The sequence below is a fragment of the Serinus canaria genome, chromosome 1A (assembly GCF_022539315.1).
Source record: "Serinus canaria isolate serCan28SL12 chromosome 1A, serCan2020, whole genome shotgun sequence".
NCBI classification, from domain to species: Eukaryota; Metazoa; Chordata; class Aves; order Passeriformes; family Fringillidae; genus Serinus; species Serinus canaria.
In genome coordinates this window covers 64,219,480-64,236,403 of record NC_066314.1, presented here as the reverse complement: position 1 = coordinate 64,236,403, position 16,924 = coordinate 64,219,480, and the positions used below count along the sequence as shown (strand labels likewise).

The 16,924-nt window shown below is 42.5% G+C and overlaps 1 protein-coding gene across 3 annotated transcripts in view; it reads left to right on the top strand.

Annotated features, from left to right (window-relative positions):
- The window catches only part of ETV6 (ETS variant transcription factor 6), a 127,398-nt gene that overhangs the window by 31,575 nt on the left and 78,899 nt on the right, over positions 1-16,924 (top strand). For 2 of the 3 annotated variants that reach the window (XM_009095097.4, XM_018919715.3), the window contains one exon: positions 11,357-11,483. In XM_009095097.4, coding sequence (XP_009093345.1) covers positions 11,357-11,483 — 127 coding nt within the window. The remainder of the gene's footprint in view (positions 1-11,356; positions 11,484-16,924) is intronic. The other variant, XM_018919714.3, reaches the window with a different exon arrangement.

Sequence of the window (16,924 nt, the reverse complement as noted above, 5' to 3'; positions counted from 1 at the left end):
ATAGTCTTAATAATAAGTGTAAACAACTATGCTCTTCAGATAGTCAAAATAAATTTAGGAGGATTCTGGTTAATTTTTGATTTTTCAGCTGTGTTACCAGGGTTGATCTTTGGACTGATATAACCAAAATTTTTCCTTAGTTGCTTTCTGTTATTCTGCCTTTTGAAGGACTTTGTGGAAAAGAAAGCAGTATAAAAATCACACAACCGGTTTGGCAGGTCCTGTATAAACAGGAGAAATGCCAGGAAAACTCTTATGTCTTTGTTGCCAGCTTAAAAAAAAAGGGGTTAATTTTCTCCTAATGAAAACTTCAGCTGTTGCTGTGGGGATGGACACGTGGTGGAAGGGGCTTGGAGTGCTTGCTGGAATGAACATTCCCTCAGATGCTGGGAGTATTGTCTCAGTCACCTTCTTGGCTGTAGGAGCAGAAGAAGCATTTTATCATGGTTCTTGTAAGCAGATTTGGTTTTTTTTTCTTTCCCCCATTTCCTCTGACAGTCTCACAGCTCAGCTTTGGTGTTAAACACACCCTGCTTGATTAACTGGGGGTGACTGATGTCCCCCTGTTTTGCTTTGCTTGTACAGGAGAGAGCTGTGCTGGTATTTGAGATTGTGTAGCTGTGAGTTGGGATGGGTGAGGAAACCTGCCTTCCCAAATGGATCTGTGCCGTTGCATAACTGTGGGAAGGGTTGGAGTGCCTCTGTCCTGGTTCTTGTGGCAAAGGAGGGATGTGTTTCTGGAACAGCTTTGAAGCTCCCTTCTGATTTAGGCCATCTCTGCTGCTGCTTGTGAGCTGAGAGATTTCAGTCAATGCGTTGACAAGGAGGAGCGTTAGAAATCAGAAGTTCTCTCCCATGAGGAGGATGTTTAAAATCAATGCTGAAATGCAAAATGAAATGCATTCTGAGAGCTTTTGCAAGTTGTCCGTGTCATTTTACTTCTCTTGTAGTTCATCCTTCTGTTTCTAGAGCAGCAGCATAACCCCAGAACCATGGTCGTGTGGGTAGAGTGTTGAAATGGGATTTAGGTAACTTGGTGCTTCTTCCTGCACCTCTGTTCCTAAATGTAAACTAGGATTCAAACAGGCCCTTCCTGTGGTCCTTCACTATCTTGAGTATTTTGGCTTTGAGCTCATCAGGGCTGTCCTCTGCTCACTATTTCTGGAACACTTTGGGCAATGGTGAAGTGTTTGTTTGCTTCTGAGTGCTGTCACTGTATAAATGTCAAGTCCTGACAGTGGAGTTCACAGCCAAATAGAGTTCTTGGGAGAACTGGGATACTGTTTTCTAAGGTGTCAAAGTAGGTTTTTCCTCAGCCTCTGTACCCTGAATGGGTACCTAATCTGCTTATGTTTTGTTCCCTCTACTTGTAAAGGTGAGTGTAATAACACTTCCCTTCACTACAAGAAAGTACTAAAGGTGTTACAGGACATATTTAAATAGTGTAGTAATAAGGACCATGAAGAAGCCTTCAGATTGAGTTAAAACGGGCTTAAGACTAGCACATTACTCTCTTTTTTAAATGAGTCTGAAGTTTACTCTATTTCAGCTGGCTTAGTTCCCAAGCTTCTCACTTCTGTAGTGAGGCAATATTTGCAGGTCAGAGGCAGTCTTATGGTAAGGGTGGAGTGGCTCTCACTACAGTGTCCATTCAGAGGTGAACCAGCAATGCTTAGTTGTGAAAACAAGCCAAAGATAACCAGAGTGAAACTTCAGCACTTCTCTTCTGCCAGGAACAACATCATAACCAATGCTTCAGGATTATGAGCTAAAACAAAATAATAATTTGAGGAAGAACAAAAAGTGATGCAGAGGTTGAAAGGAGCAATTAAAACAATTGGGGAACTTAATGAACAGGAAAAGCTATGGCAGAAGGAAAGCAGCTAAACTGAGATTTGTCACAGGACTTGACACACCTGTGGGCCTCAGCATTTATCCCATTGTCCTGTTGGCACAACCAGAGCAGTGAGGGCTGTGGTAGTGCCACAAGTTGTTTTGGAGAGTCACAGCAGGTCTGGGAGCAGGCAAACTTGTGTCCTCACCATTTCTCTTCAAACCTCTTCTGTGGAACTTGTTTTATCCTGTGCTTTGCTGTCTGGCATCTGCCACCCAGCCCTGTGCAGCGCCCCTGTACAGGAGGTGATCCACTTCTTGTTCCTCTTCTGAGTGCTGGGAGTGCCTCTGGAATTTCCAGAGTGAAGGAATAAGGTCTGTGTGGGGTGTACCCTGTCACATGGACAGGTCATACCTGGAAGGCATCTCTTGTTTTCAGAGCAGTTGGGAAAGGATTGCTAATAGCTCTCCTTACGCAACAGAATATTCACCTGCTTAGTTAATTACTTATTAGCTCCAGGCAGGGACATGGCAGATTTGTTAATAGCAATGGTCAAATCATTAGAGTGTGCAGCATTAATGGAAGAGAAAGCATTTAATAAAGAGCCATCACTTGACCCTGTCATTGTCCATGGAATATAGACCATATTGTTGAATTCAGGCTCTGCTCTTTTCCTGTCATCTGCCACTTCTTAAAAGTATGTCTTGTTCAGGAGCTTCAGCTCCTCTTTGAACACACATGGAAGCACATCTATTCTTTTGGATCAGACATGAAGTACCATGACCAGCTGTTTCTGTGCAAATATTTTAAAACTCCCCTTCAAATTCTGCCAATCCTGATGGTCTTGTGCTGGAAGGACCATGTTTTATAGGAAATAAAAGATTTTACTGTGTCTCATACTATCCCCCAGGTGGTTTGTTTTCTCTTTCTAAGTAGTATTTTGGTGTCTGATGATCAGCAAAAAGTTCAGTTTCTTCTACTTTGCATTCTCATACTATTAGACTGCTAACTGGAGAGACCTTACAAAAGCTGCTAAATAGCTTGTTTAAAAAAAAAAATCCATTTTTTACAGGCTGACCTTCTGCAGATTTTGTTTCTTTTTATGTAACTCGTCTTCTTTCCGTGGTCTCCCTATGCATCTTTATGTTTTGATCACAGCTTCTTACTAGCTTATCCTTCTGCGATATGTCTTCCAGATTACCTTCTCTTCCCTCTGTGTTTCCTTTTGGATGTTGGGCTGTATCTGTCCTTTCTTTTGTCCATCCCAGTAGTTCCTTTAGTCCTTCCTTACAAGTTGGATTGTTTGACTCTTGCAAAACTTGCCTGTCTTGCATACATAGGGGTGTGTGTGTGTATGATGCAGAATGAAGAGCCTGCAAATGTGCAGGATGCAATATTCTAGGTGAAATCCTACCAGCTGTTTTTTATATACTCTCCTTTGCCAGCTAGAGCTTCCTTTTCTAGTCACACTGATCTTAATGTTGCTCACATTGAAGTAAGTAGTTGGAGTAGGTGAAAGAATAGGGGGACAGGAAGATTGTAATTTGATGTTTGTTCCATATCCAGTTTCTGTACAGAAGTCAAGGTCAGTGCAAGTATGGCCCTTTCTAGGAACTCCCTCTGCATTTAATTGGGAGTTAAATAATCTGAATCTTTGTGATATTTTATAATGACAAACATCCATGATCCCTTGTTTCTGGAGTAGTTTACTCAGACAGTCTTTGAGAATGGGTATTTTATTTGGCTGTCTTCTTTTGTTGAAGATTCTCTTTAGTTTTACTCAAGTAGATCTGCCCATTTTTTTCACCAGCAGCCCTTATTATAGCTGTCCTATTCCCAGACTGGCCTAGATTCTCTCTGGAAAATTGTTTTTACCTACTTAGAGGTGTTTTGGAACAACGGGATGTGGCACACTTCCCTGCCATGCTGTGTGTGCTGGGTTACTGTGGCACTACTTGAATCTTCAGGATTACAAACTGTAAGGTGCAGCATTAGACCTTGGCATGGTACTCCCAGGTTTCTCTGGGCATTTGGCATGTCCTTTTTCATGGAAAGTCTGCCAGAAGTCTGAAGTGTGGAGAAATCCTGTGGTGGAAATGCAGGGGTGTATGCCAATATAAATAAGCTTGAGTTACAGAGAGAGTGAGGTCCATATGTGGATTTTACTCCCCCATATTAGCAGTGTAAATCTGGACAAGAAACACTTTTAAAAAAATAAATAAAATTCACTGAAGAATTTTGCAGGTACAGATGGGAGCAGGATCCAGCTGTGTATTCGGACCAAGAAGGGCAATTTCTTATATTTGTAAGTGGTATTTTCTAAATGTGTATTTCAGGATGTTGTAGCTCTGCAGGGATTCTGTTTCCATCAGTGACTGAGGGTTAAAAGAAGCTATGACTTTAATGTGAATTGCTCTCCCATGATTTTTTCACTACTTAACTGATGGGCAATTAGATATCCCAGGACAGTGAATGAGTTGACCTCGTCTGTGTGACAGTTCTGACCTGTGATTTGTGCTATGTAAATATTTGATATCCTCTTTTGTGAAGGACCCTGTCCACAGTAACTGTAGCTTCAGTAGAAATGTTCAGAAGGCAATGCTCAGCCATGGCAGGAAGATCAGAAATGATGATTGTCCTTGGATGTGTATTTGAATGCACAGTGACATTGCAACTTTGACAGCTCAGTCATGCAGCCAAGTAAAAACACTTATGCCATGCCAGCCCTGAGATGCAGAAGAGGAGCTTTCCCATAACTCATGAGAGGGCAGCTCCCTGTACACCATGTTTCCCCTTAGTCTTCCCATCTCAGTTTCATGGCCTCCAGGAGCCTTGCCCTGAAATGAGCACATGACTGCAGTAAGAGTGTTCAGGGTGTTAATTCCCACACACACAGGCTGGGTTGTACAACCACCGTATGTTACAGAGATGAGGCTTCCCAGCCCTGCCTGTTTTAGAAAAGAGAACACAAAAAGTGCAGTGAAATATCTCTGACATGCAGCTAAGCCTGGAAAGTTCTTTGCTGTTGCCTTCCTTGCTTCCCTGCTGCTTACTCACTGGCCACAGTACTTCAAAGCCTCATGTGGGATTTTTTTTTTTCCTAGCTATACAATTAACTGTCTCTCTTGAGCCTCCTGTGGTGCTTTTTGTGGACTGAGTGTACCAACAAATCATGGTATAGATGCCAAGGGGACCCTATGGGTTGCAGTAGTGGCCCAGCTTTTTCCATGCCCTGCTTAAAGACAGGGCAGTAGCAAGTTCTTCAGAGGAACATTGCAGTGACAACCCCAGGATGCAAATTTTGGAGATACATGTTGAAAAGGGCTGGGGGCAGATAGTTTCTAATGTCAGGCAGTTGAATCCATGGTTGACTTCTGCCTTGAAGCAGTAGGTCGGGGGGCCAAGTCCCAGCTTTGCTGCCTCTTCTTGGAGCCTTGCTGGTGCATAGATAAGGCTTTATTCCTTTTTGGACTATGATAATTCTGCTTTGAAAATTGGAACCAGCATCTGCCTCATGTGTGTTTTCTGCTGCCTAACTGGGATATCCACAGATGAAATTCTTTATTATACATATAAATGATTGATCCTTTGAACTGTACTGAGTTGCCTTAGTTTTATATTCTAATTTTACCTGATAGTATCTTCACATAGCCTGTTCTGTTCTCTATTCCCCCATATTAGCAGCAAAAAAAAAAAAATTTAAGTGTGTGGTTAAGCTAGTTTTTTGCTGCTTTAATACTTGCTAATTTGAAATATTTTGGAGTGCTTATACAATAATGCAGCTGTATCATGGCATTTCCAATGACAGCATTGACCTCCTCAAACTGCCTTTTCATAGCACACAAGTGCATTGGTATTGCTGTCTGTACAATTTTAATTTAATTAGGACAGTGGCTGTAATCACTATGGGAGAAGCATGAACTTCCCCACTGTCTCTTTTCCCCTTCCCTTTGTGATGAACCATTGCACCACTATGTTTTGTTTTTTATTTGCTTGAGTAAGGATTGAGGCATGGGAGGAGAGCCATCACCTGCCCCTGTGCAGGGAGGACAGGCTGGAAGGAGGAGCTGAACTTCACAAAATTGCTGAGGTTACTGACAATCTCTGCTTTCTGCCCAGGAAACGAGATGTTAATCTTTCCCAGTGCTGCTTTGCATAAGGTCCATTCCAGAGAGCTGTGTTTGTTTTAATTTCTCTAATTACTGATGGTGCGCTGATTATGCTGCTATAGATTTGACGTGAATTGCTATATTAATGCGATCAGAAATTAGGAGATGTCTGCCATGGAAATTAAGAAGACGACAGCAGCTGGGGGAGGGGAGGGAAGTGGAGAGTTGAATTCATCCCCTGTTACTGCAGAGCTCTAGTTGGCTTATTTTGGGGTCTGAGCCTTGTCCCTGGCAGAAGTTGGAGTATGCAAACTCTAACATTGAGCAAAGTCCCCAAATGTGCTATTCAGTCCATTAGAGGCTCTGATTCCTTCCTGCTCCTTATGTTAGACCATGTAACTCATCTCACAGTGATCTTCTGGATTTTCCTATGCAGCTGTGGTATTGCGTACAAACCACTGGTGAATGAGTGCATCTGTCTTCCTTCTCTTTCCTCTTCTCCTCACTTGCTTCCCTAAGGACTGATTTACTCAAATCTCTGGCTGTTTTCTCTGTGCTGCTCTGTGGCTGGTTTGCTGTCATTGTCCTGCTGGGTGCCCAGATGTTCAGGGCCTTCTGAATTTTTCCTGCAAACACATCATTTTTCCCCAGCCACTCTTGTCTCTAAGGCCCTTTTTCCCCCTCTGCTATGCTTGAGCCACCTACTCTTATAAGGATCCACAGTAGGAAAACCAGACCCTCCCATGTTCCCCTGGCTCCTGGTGCCTTAGCCTGTCTTTCCATTTCATGGCACAGGTACACAGCACCCTGGGAGACAAATGTGTCAGCTTTCACTCTCAATTCCTTTCTCCCTATGTGGTATCATTATGTGCAGTAGATGAGAAAGCTTTTATTCAGTGATTAAGGTCAGCTGCTTTTTCTGTCCAACACGAGGTATTTGCAGACCGCATTGCCTGGTTTGGTTTCCTGAAAACTGCTGCATAGGTATTGCATTTCTTTGCTTTATCAGTTAAAAAAAGTAGTTTTACTATGCCACCTATCCAGCTACTGAAATAATCATGTCATTGGGACAACATAAGAGCATGCTTAGCAGACTTTCTTACATATTTTATTTTCATTTCTACAAGAACGTGTATCTTCTTTGTGCCTGCCATATGAGTGAACTTAGTAAAGGGACAAAAAGACTATCAGATTGCAAGGCTGTTGCTTTGGAGTTTAGAAGAGTGCAATTATATCAAAAGCCTGAAGCTATTTTTATTTGCAGCCTCATTCATCCTCAACTGTTAGACTTCTTTTAAATTTAATTTTGATAGTTTGATTTTTTTAAAATTATTATTTTTATTTTAGCAATATGAATGATTTGTGTTCGTGATAGAGAAAATTCTGTTCAGGTGGTTTTTGTCTGTAAAGGATGTACCCCAGTTCTCCAAACTGAAATTAGTGTGTTCTTTGGCTTTGGGAGTCCAGTCAGCTGTTACGTACATGGCTACTACATAGTCACAGTCAGTATAGCTTTTGATTTAGACAGGATGGCTTTATCTATGGTATTCTCAGCAGCTGAATATTTAGTAAAGAGAAAGAGCCCATAGACTCTCTTGAATTTTAGCCATGTGTTTCAGCCTGTCTCTGCTCAGTTGGGCAGGTGAAAGTATGTCCTACTCTCAGCAGATCTGCCTGCTTGTCCAGGTGGCCCTCTTGGAGCACCAGTCACCAGAGTAAACCCCAGGGAGGGCCTTCCATAAAAACTGATTCTGTGTAGCTCTTCAATTACTGTAAGCAACATGAAATTTCATGGTGAAACTTTCTTGACTCCCTGTGAGTTGAAGAAACTGATCAAAAATGATGACAGCAAGCAATATGCCATCTGTTTTAGTCACCTCTTTGTGGCTACTGGCAAAATGCTTAGGAGTTGCTATTTTGAAATTTCTTAGCTGGTAATTGTTTGGGGATGAGCATTTGGTCCCTTGTAGGTTTAGATGTTTATAGAGTCCCCTGGCAGGTGGTGAATAAGGAATGTGGTAGTACCAAGCTCTTTCTTAGCACTCATCACCAAAAATCTCACAGGACCACATCAAATGTATATTGATTTAGTTTCTTTTACCAGTACATTAAGCTGCAGCAAGGCTGTTTGCTCAAGAACACGCAAGGTTCATGCAGGTTCTACCAGCACTACCCATCCTTCCTCCCAAGCTGTGGCTTGAACAAGACTACCATTCTTGGCCTTAATACAAAGGGAAATATTAAACTTGGCTAGTTAGGAAATGCTTTCAGAAAAATTCCTAGTGGCAGAGTATCTGGTTGCCTAACCTTAGAAGCATGAGACACCAGCCATGTTTTTGTTTGGTGGATTCCACAGAGAGAAGCACTGGGCAGTCCTGGAGTTGCGAAGATGAATGCAGTGCGTTCTCAGTGGTGTGAGCCCAAGAGGTACCTCCTGGAAACGTGACTCTAGAAAGCCTCAGAAAGCCTGGAGGAGCACATGTGACCTTGTGCATTGGCTGTGCAGGCTGAGCACTGCCTGTGGCTGAGCACTGAGCAGGGCCAGGTTGTAGAACTGGACTGGTGCTTGCAGTTCTGCTGCCAGCCATGTTACTGCCCCATGCTGCAAACAGGGATTAAGCTAATTTCTTCCACAAGCCCAGTGTCTTGACCTCCCTGTGCCATTACCATTTCACACCTTTTGGAAATCTGTCCAGGACAGTTAAAGGGCAGCTCTTTCAGCATGCAGTTGTTAAATGTATTGTCCTTGAGAGGCACATGCTGTCCTTTTTCAAGACAGCTTAACTCTGAAATTACTTAGCTCATTTGAGCTGTGCTCTTGCTGTAACTCAGGTTGTCTGTGTGTCTAATAAAAAGAAAGACTTACCTAATGTCTGTAAATTGCTTTGATATTTAGGCTAAAGGTGCTGACAGAAAAATGCAGGATTAGCAAGAGAGGGCATTTCAAAGGCACTAATAGGAATTGGATAGCTAACTCCCCTTGGTGCCTTGTAAAATGCCTTCTGCAAATAGTAATTCACACAGTGCTGTGGATATCCAAGATGTGTGGGAAAAGTTACTGCAGTTCCATATCTTGTTTGGTTTTGGCTGTCTTGTCTTTATGAATACTAGGAAACAATGAATTAAATGCATTTGTTTAAAACAGTAATGCTCAATGAAACTGCCATGGTATAAATCAAGTTATGGTATGCCTTTAGGATGCTGATCAGTAACGCTAGCACATACTGGAAGCATAATGCCTTGGTTTGATACAGCACCTCCTGGGTCTTAAGGGAAGTGGATAGGTTCTGGATTTAATTTTCTACCTGTTCTTGGCCAGTGAGGAGACCCTTTGAAGCCACTTTGTCTTTGTGGTGGTGATTCAGTGAGCTTGCAATGTTACCCAAGCTTTGACTGTATCCTGCATTTTTCAGGAGGGAGGAAAAGTACTTTGGGTCTCCCACCTATCCTCCAGTGCCCATTAACAGAGGCAGCATCTGTGTGGCTGTGTTTCAGAAGTGTTCCTCTTTTTATGAATGTCTCCATGAACAAAGTGAGCGGCTGCAGTGTGGTTCGATTACCTGCGCTGTGGATGGCAGCAGGAAATGCTGGGAAGTGCCAGGTCTGCCTCCCCTCCAGGGGTGCTGTGCACCAGGGGCAGAGATGCAGAGCCACTGCTCTGCAACAGGAAGCACAGAATCAGCTGGTTTGGGTCAGGGAGGGAGTTGGGGAAGCTGAGAAATCAAATAATGCCTTGTAGCTGCACAGGTGCGTCCTTCATTGCATCACAGTGAACATCCCTGTTTGGTAACTGCAAAAAACTGAATTCATGCTGGGTAATGGGTTGTTGTTGCCTGGCCAGTGATGAGTAGAAAGAAACTGAGTTTGTGGGAGACAGGACCATAAGACAGAACAATTTCTCTTTAAAAAGTACTGAGCTGACAGACACAGGGGCCATTCTTGCAGAAATAACAAACTGATGGTGGAGTGAAACAGGCTTGTCTTCTCACTGTGTCTAAACCTATAATAGTGTGTTCTCCACATGCTGTCAATCTTCTCTGCCATGTGGTTATAGGGTGTTGTGGTGGGACTTCTGATGTTGAGGGTAAACTTCTGGTTCTACTTGAGCTGAGCAGCAAACAGCACCTTGCAAAAGATTGAACTGGGCTTGCTTTGAAATAGTGGCTGCAAGACTTTCTAGGTGCTCCCTTTATTTTTGGATAATTTGCCTGCAGAGTTTTTTGCAAACCTCCCTTTCCCTTTGGTGGCAAGGGTGCTTACATTACATTCTGCAGGTGCCTCTGTCAGCCTCAGTCTATTTTCCTGTCTCATGGCTGTGATAATGCTGTGGTTTGTCATGGAAGCAATTACCTTCTCTTGGTCCAGCACCAAATTTGTCTTTTCCGTTTGCCGGAGATCAAGGTCAGGGTGAGAGGCTGCACTTGTACTGTCCTGCAAATGCTCAGAAATTAAAGTACCTCCTTCTGCTTTTGTATGTGCAGGGATGTAAATCCATACTTGCACTGGTGTGTCAGTATTCTGGAGAATAACATGCATTACCTTCCAGGAAGCATATAATAATTTTTTATGTTTCTTTTAAATTGTGGCTATGTTTATTTACAAAGGGTATATTTTGTACTATGATTGGAGGCTTAGAATATGGAAGAATTTTCCCTTCAGATAACGTGAAGTTTCAGTCTTAGATTTCTCGTCAGGCATTTTCCTAAGTAAGAACCTAATTGTGACAGTTATGAAACTAATACAACATTCACAAGTTGCTCTTTAACTCTGTTTGACTGTACTTGGTTGCAAGTTAAACTACTTCAAAGAAGGTAATAGTAACTCGTTTAGCAAAAACAAGAGTTCTACGTTACTTGATGGTAAATAGAGGAGTCTTTGGTGATGTGTTTTTCTGCAGCACTGACAAAAGTTACTGATTAATGTCTTTTAAATGGTAGGAAGGGGTATAGTGCTAAACACTTAGCTTGTTCAGATCATGACTGATTTGTTAACGTAAGATTAAGTGGTTTTGGCGCTTCAGTGGTACTCACGCTTGTATCATGGACTTGCTGTCAGATTTTCACTGACATAAAGCCCTCAGAGTCTCCCCACTTGCATGTCATTTCCCTGTTCCTCCCTTGGCAAATTTCTGAGAAGGCCCTTGGAAACTTCATGGCTCTCTTGAAAAGTAATCCTGCCCCCCTAAAAGGTGCTTGGCCCCTCCTCAGCACTGGGCAGCGCTGGCTGCTGTGTTCTGTGTGTGCTCTGGGGCTCCCTGGGCAGCTGGTGCATCACTAGGGCACATCACCAGGCACACACTTCCTTCCTTCCACCCACATCCACCTCCTCTGCCATGGTTTCATACCGCTGTTCCAAAGTTCACGTTGTCCTCTCTCTTTCTCTCCCTCCCCCTCCCCCCACTTTCTTTTAACAGCAGGAAAGAATTTCGTACACACCTCCAGCGAGCCCGGTACCAAATTACACCTCGTCACCACTACATGTCCCAGTGCCTCAAGCCATCAGGATGGAGGAAGACACCGTCAGACTGCCAGCACACCTGCGTGAGTGTCAGCACCAGGCTGCTTAAGTTCTTGGACTGAGGAGGGGGTGGGGCAGGGTGAGGAGTTCTGGTTTTATGGAAGAGAACAGGGAAGTCCCTGGCTTTATACTTTTTTTGTTGTTGTTTAATAAGCTCTAGCTGGTTTGGTTTTCCTGACTGTTGTTTTTAACTGAAGAAAATGACTCTTAAATACAGAATGCTGAATCTCCCCTCCCATCTCCTGCACTCCTTGTCCAGCATTTGGGCTGTTTTTTGTGACAGGCACAAATATGGAGGGTTTATTCTGACAGGAAGTGTGTTTCCTTCCACTTTACTGGAATTGCTCAGTTACGTTCTGCAACACAAGGTCAGAGTTTCACCAGCTGTGGCAAGTGGAATGCATTTGTGCTGTGGCTATTTTCAGGTTCTGAGGGGTCTCAAATACTTGTGATGCCCAGGCTCTCTAGAGCAGAGCATGATTGCTGCCAGAGGCAGTGGGAAAGGAGGAATGAGCTTAGCTGTGCACAAAAGGATGCCACTAAGGAGGAGGGGCATATCACTGACACTGGAACAAAAACTGGAGCTGAGGGCAAGATCAGAGCCAGGTACTTCCTTGCTGAGATGATTTAATGTTTGACAAATAGGAAAGGCCAAGGACTGTTGGCCAGTGAGAAGTGAATTAGGATGGGGACAAAAAGAGTGGAATTTTCCTTTTTGGAGGGGAAGCAGTTCTGATGGAAATAAAGATGTTTTAAGTAAACTTTTGTCAGGTGTTACATGCCTGGGATACTTAAGCAACAATGAACAAGAGGGCCAGGAGCAAACAAAACTTTGTGCTTTGCCCTCTGACAAATGGGTTTGGGATCTTACTGGGGGAAGAGGGGGAAGTCTATGTTTGTCACAAGACACTGTCATTCCTATCTTCAGCTGTCTTCGAAACACACTCCTTTTCTGGATGCAAACTGTATTCAAAGCATTTCTGTAGTCCTGTGCTCGCTCCCTTGCTGGCCACTGAGTTACTCTGCCCCAAGGTCACTCGTTCCCATGCTGTGTCACATGTCCTGTGTGGCCCAGTTTTCTGTGCTTCCTGGTGGGAATGGGAGCTGCTGCTGCAGTGTTTCTGACTGTGTCTGGTCCCTGCCTGAGCATCTGTGAGCTCCCAGGCCTGTCTGCACGTGTGTGTGGCTGCTCAGCTGTTCCCCTGGCCCAGAGAGGACTTGGCTGCCACACTCACAGGGCATTTCTATGCTTTGCCCAAACTAGGCACAAAAAAAAAAAAAAAAAAAAAAAAAAAAACCACTAACACAGAAGCAGTTTTTCTCCAGCAGTTCTTTTCCATACTGATGCTGTTCATCCTCAGATCTTGTGGGTTTTTAACTCATTGCAGTAGTTGTTGCTGTTTACTTCTGCTGTCTGTCCACTCCACAGCCAGGATCTCAGCTGGGTTTCCAGCTATTATTGCCCTCCCCACTGTGTCTGGCAGATACATAAGGCAGGGAGGCAGAGACTCTTGATACTGAACGTGGTGGTACATGCTGTACCTGCTTCCTTCCCATCCAGCCAGCATGCTGGATAGTGTTGGATTTATAAAGCTTCCTCTCAGTGAAGACTTCTTTCCCAATATTTTTAGAATGTGATCCAACCTTTCACCTTGACTCTTGTTTTGGTTTTTCTGTTCTTTTGGTTGGCACATTTTTAAATTTGCTAGGCTTCTTTCCCTTTAGTATTTCCACACCAGTCTGACTTGTTGCAGTGTAAAAGCACAGATGATTAATCATGAAATATCTGTGAAATAGCCTTCCATAAAGTTAGTGTCTGAGGTCATAAACAGCATGAACACATTTACATAGCTTTACTAATTGTAGTCAATGGCAGTGTAGTCTTTTGTAGCTCAGTATGCAGTCAGTATTGACACAAAGCATTGTTGTCAATCAACAGACCACCCAAACACTGTTAAAACCACTCTTTAAGTAAATAGCTTCATAGCTAGGCAAGGAGCAGCCAGTGTGAGTTTCTAAAATGATCTCTGGTATATCTTTTGTTACAAAACTTCATGCAGTATCTGCTGTGTTTAGGTCCAGTATCTGAGCTACAACATGTGCTGAAAGATTTCTGCTCTTCATGTAAAAAACTTATGTGATGAGGAGGATATAAGGTCTCTAGATGTTCTTTTAATGCTTAATTATCTCCTTATTTGCTTTTTTTTTTAAGTGTCCTATTTATAGTTTGAATTAGTCAGCTTCAGTTTCCAACTATTAGATCTCATTATCGCCTTTCCTGCTAAATATTGTCAAAAGACTCCTCCTGATATAGGTGCTTTTAGATTGTCACTTCTTAACCTTTTCTTAGCTAAACTGGAGAGGAAGGAGAGGTTCTTAAGGCTATCAGTCTTCCTGTTAAGCTTTCAGATTTCAAATTCTGTTTATATCACCTCTGTGAACCGACTGCCACTTCAGACATCTTTCTTAAGGTGAAGACAAGAGAAGTGAAGATGATATTCCACTAGTCTTGCTAATACTGTGTATAGAAATAACTCAGTTCCTTTTGGATTTCGTGTCATGAGGTTTTAAGAGGCATTAATATAGGATTTTTCAGTTCCTGCATGGACTCCTCTCATTTATTTTTTGTTTGTTTGTTTATTTTTAGAGATGTGTCTGAGGTACAGCTTTGATCTTAAATCCAAACTGCCTCAGAAGTCAGGCAAAGTAACTAATTTCTAGTTCAGGCTTGGGTTTAGATTTGCAAAGTCCAAGGATTTTCTAGATCTGAGATTTTGTTATGTTCCATCCCTATGGTTGTTTTTGTTGTTTATGTGGAACATAACTTCTTTCAGGCCTTCCTCATTGCAGTAGAACAGGGAGATGTGGTAAATTCCTCTACTCACACACACAGAGCCAATAGGTTGTCAGGCCTGAAATCCTTCTGTTTCCATGACATTCTGATGGTGTTCAGCAACACCAGGGCAGGGTTCAGTGCCAACCCACACATCTTCATCTACCTGTGCCATGGGTGCAGGTGACCCAAAGAGAGACCTAGAGAAAATATTTCATGTGGAATACGTAGAGCACTCTGAATTCAGGCAATTTTATGACTTCTTATAACAAATTTCACTGTTTCTAATGTTCCAGATCACTCTGAGAGCACCAAGCAAAAATATCAGAACAATAAGTAAAGCAGTTTCCTTTGGTGTGATAAATTATTTCTCACTGCTTAGTGAGCAAATGAGCCTCAGGCGGGCTGTGCTGATTTCATCCAGAGACTGGAAAAAGAAGTGCAGTTTGGAAGGGTGGAATATGGACCTGGAAACAAAAAACAAGCTACAAGCTTCCTTCTCTTTGGTCAACAGAGCTAAAAGTATACAGCCAAACACCTTTTCCTGGGGGTGATGTGGAGGCACTTTCCCCTTCTCACACAGCCTTTCATGTTCTAAGTAGCTGCTTTCTCCCCAGCTAGCCTGTTGTATAGAAATGCAGTGTAATCAGTCTTAACTTTAAATCTCTGGGGTAGTAAGAATAATTTCTGGATAAATCATACCTTTCTCTGGTGCTGCATTTTCTGTAAGGGACTTTTGACCCATACTTTTAAACGTACTTGTCTGCCTAACATCCCCCAGGAACAGAGTGTTGGGGGCATTGTCACAAAATACCAGTGGGGAGCTGGGGAATTTCCTTTCCTACATGTCAGATGTGTAATCAGAAACAGGTGCTCTTTGTCCCTGGTGTGTCTGCCATGCAGACATGTATGAACTCCAGTAGATGACACTAATGTCAGATAGGAGTGTTTGGAAAATGGACATTTTTTACTGAGGATTGAAGAGAAGCAAGTTCCGCTCACACACAAGGTGCTGCCCTTGGTGCCTTCTGGGACCTTGGACACGTTGTTTTAGATCCCTCACTGTAAAATGAAAAAAACCCATGAGTTCAAAGGCTCTTAAATGTTTTGAAAAATAATACAAAACCAGGTATTGTGATAATGAAAAATGAAGAAATAGGTGGAAGTCCTCTGGAACTATTTACATACCCCTTATCTCTGGGGAAACACTCCATTTTGTCACAGAGAAGGTTAGTGGGCTTTTGTGGTGGGGGTCTGTGTGTTCTTTATTTTCATTTTATTCTTGGTCCCATCTGGTAAAATGTTATTAACTATTTATTTTATGCTATGACCTTGTAATAAACAGCTCTTGGAACTGGATAGAGGATACAGCATGTATGAGATGGCTACGACAACCCTTTTCAGTGTCTGTTAATATGTTCTGAATTATGGAGAAAACAGGTTTTTCCTTTTTTGTAATATGCAAGCTAAAAATAAGGTGGTTTGCTTGCTAAAACAGCAACTGTAAATGTGTGCTACAGGCTTCATGGTTTTCTTTTGTTTCCTTCATTATAAAACTTCTTCAAAAAGAGAGACATAAGAAATCCCAGTGCTGAGAAAGGATTTGTTGCATGCTCTGGTCCTGTGCAACGTCATTCCCCCTTGCATGCTTATGTTGATTTGTACAATTTGATTTTTATCTCTGAAGGGCATCTTCTCTTGGGAACATGTGTGTGTTTGTTTAGGGAGAGTGATCTCATGGGCAAAGATTTCAGAGTTTTCTCTTGAAACAAATGTAAAAAGTTCATTTGTTCCTCTGAACTAATTACTCTTCTCTCCTTAATGTTGGCATCCTTCACAAGCCTGCAGCCCATTGTCATAGTAAGACACTCTGCATATACTTTTCTTTGCACACAAAGAAATTCTTGGCAGCAACTAATTTTTCTTGCTGTTGGCTTTTTTCTGAACATCCCCCCCCCTGCCCCCCAGCCGCCGATGTTCAGAGTGCGGTGATACACTTGAGATGTCACAGTACATGCATCACCTCATAGGGCAGAACTTTTACTTTGGGGCTGCAGTGTTGTCTTGACCCTACTCACTTTTGGGGTGTAGTGGTGGTAGGGAAAACTAAAGACCTATTTGTAAAATCATCAGTGTGGTTTTTGTTTCCATTGTAGGCTTGGGTTCTGGTCTTTGGTTTTCCAGTCTGTGATAAGTTCTAGGTCACTGCTGATTTGGATAAACTTCATAGAATGTAGGCCTGGTCACATACACCTAGTGAGGTCACATTTTTTTATTTTAGTATCTCTCTGTCCTGTGTTATTATGGTCTGTTCTACTTCCCTCATTAAGGACAGAAAGGAAATTTGTTTAGTTTTCTGCTAAGATTATATTAAAGGCTTTTAAGTTTTTAGTGAGTGTTTCATAGGAATCTTTCTGCATGGCTATTTGTATTATTTTTTGATGCTCTGAATTGGTGGGAACTAGTCCAGTGCTTCTGTTTTAGTTCGACATCTTTGTGACCTTAGCTGTTCCATATAGTGCAATAAAGTTCTGTGTGGGCATGAGTAGTAGGGTAGGACAGGCAGTTGGGCAGTTTCTTTAAACTAAGGCATTTATTAGACCTGAAGGCAGTTTGTTGCCAGTTTCTTTC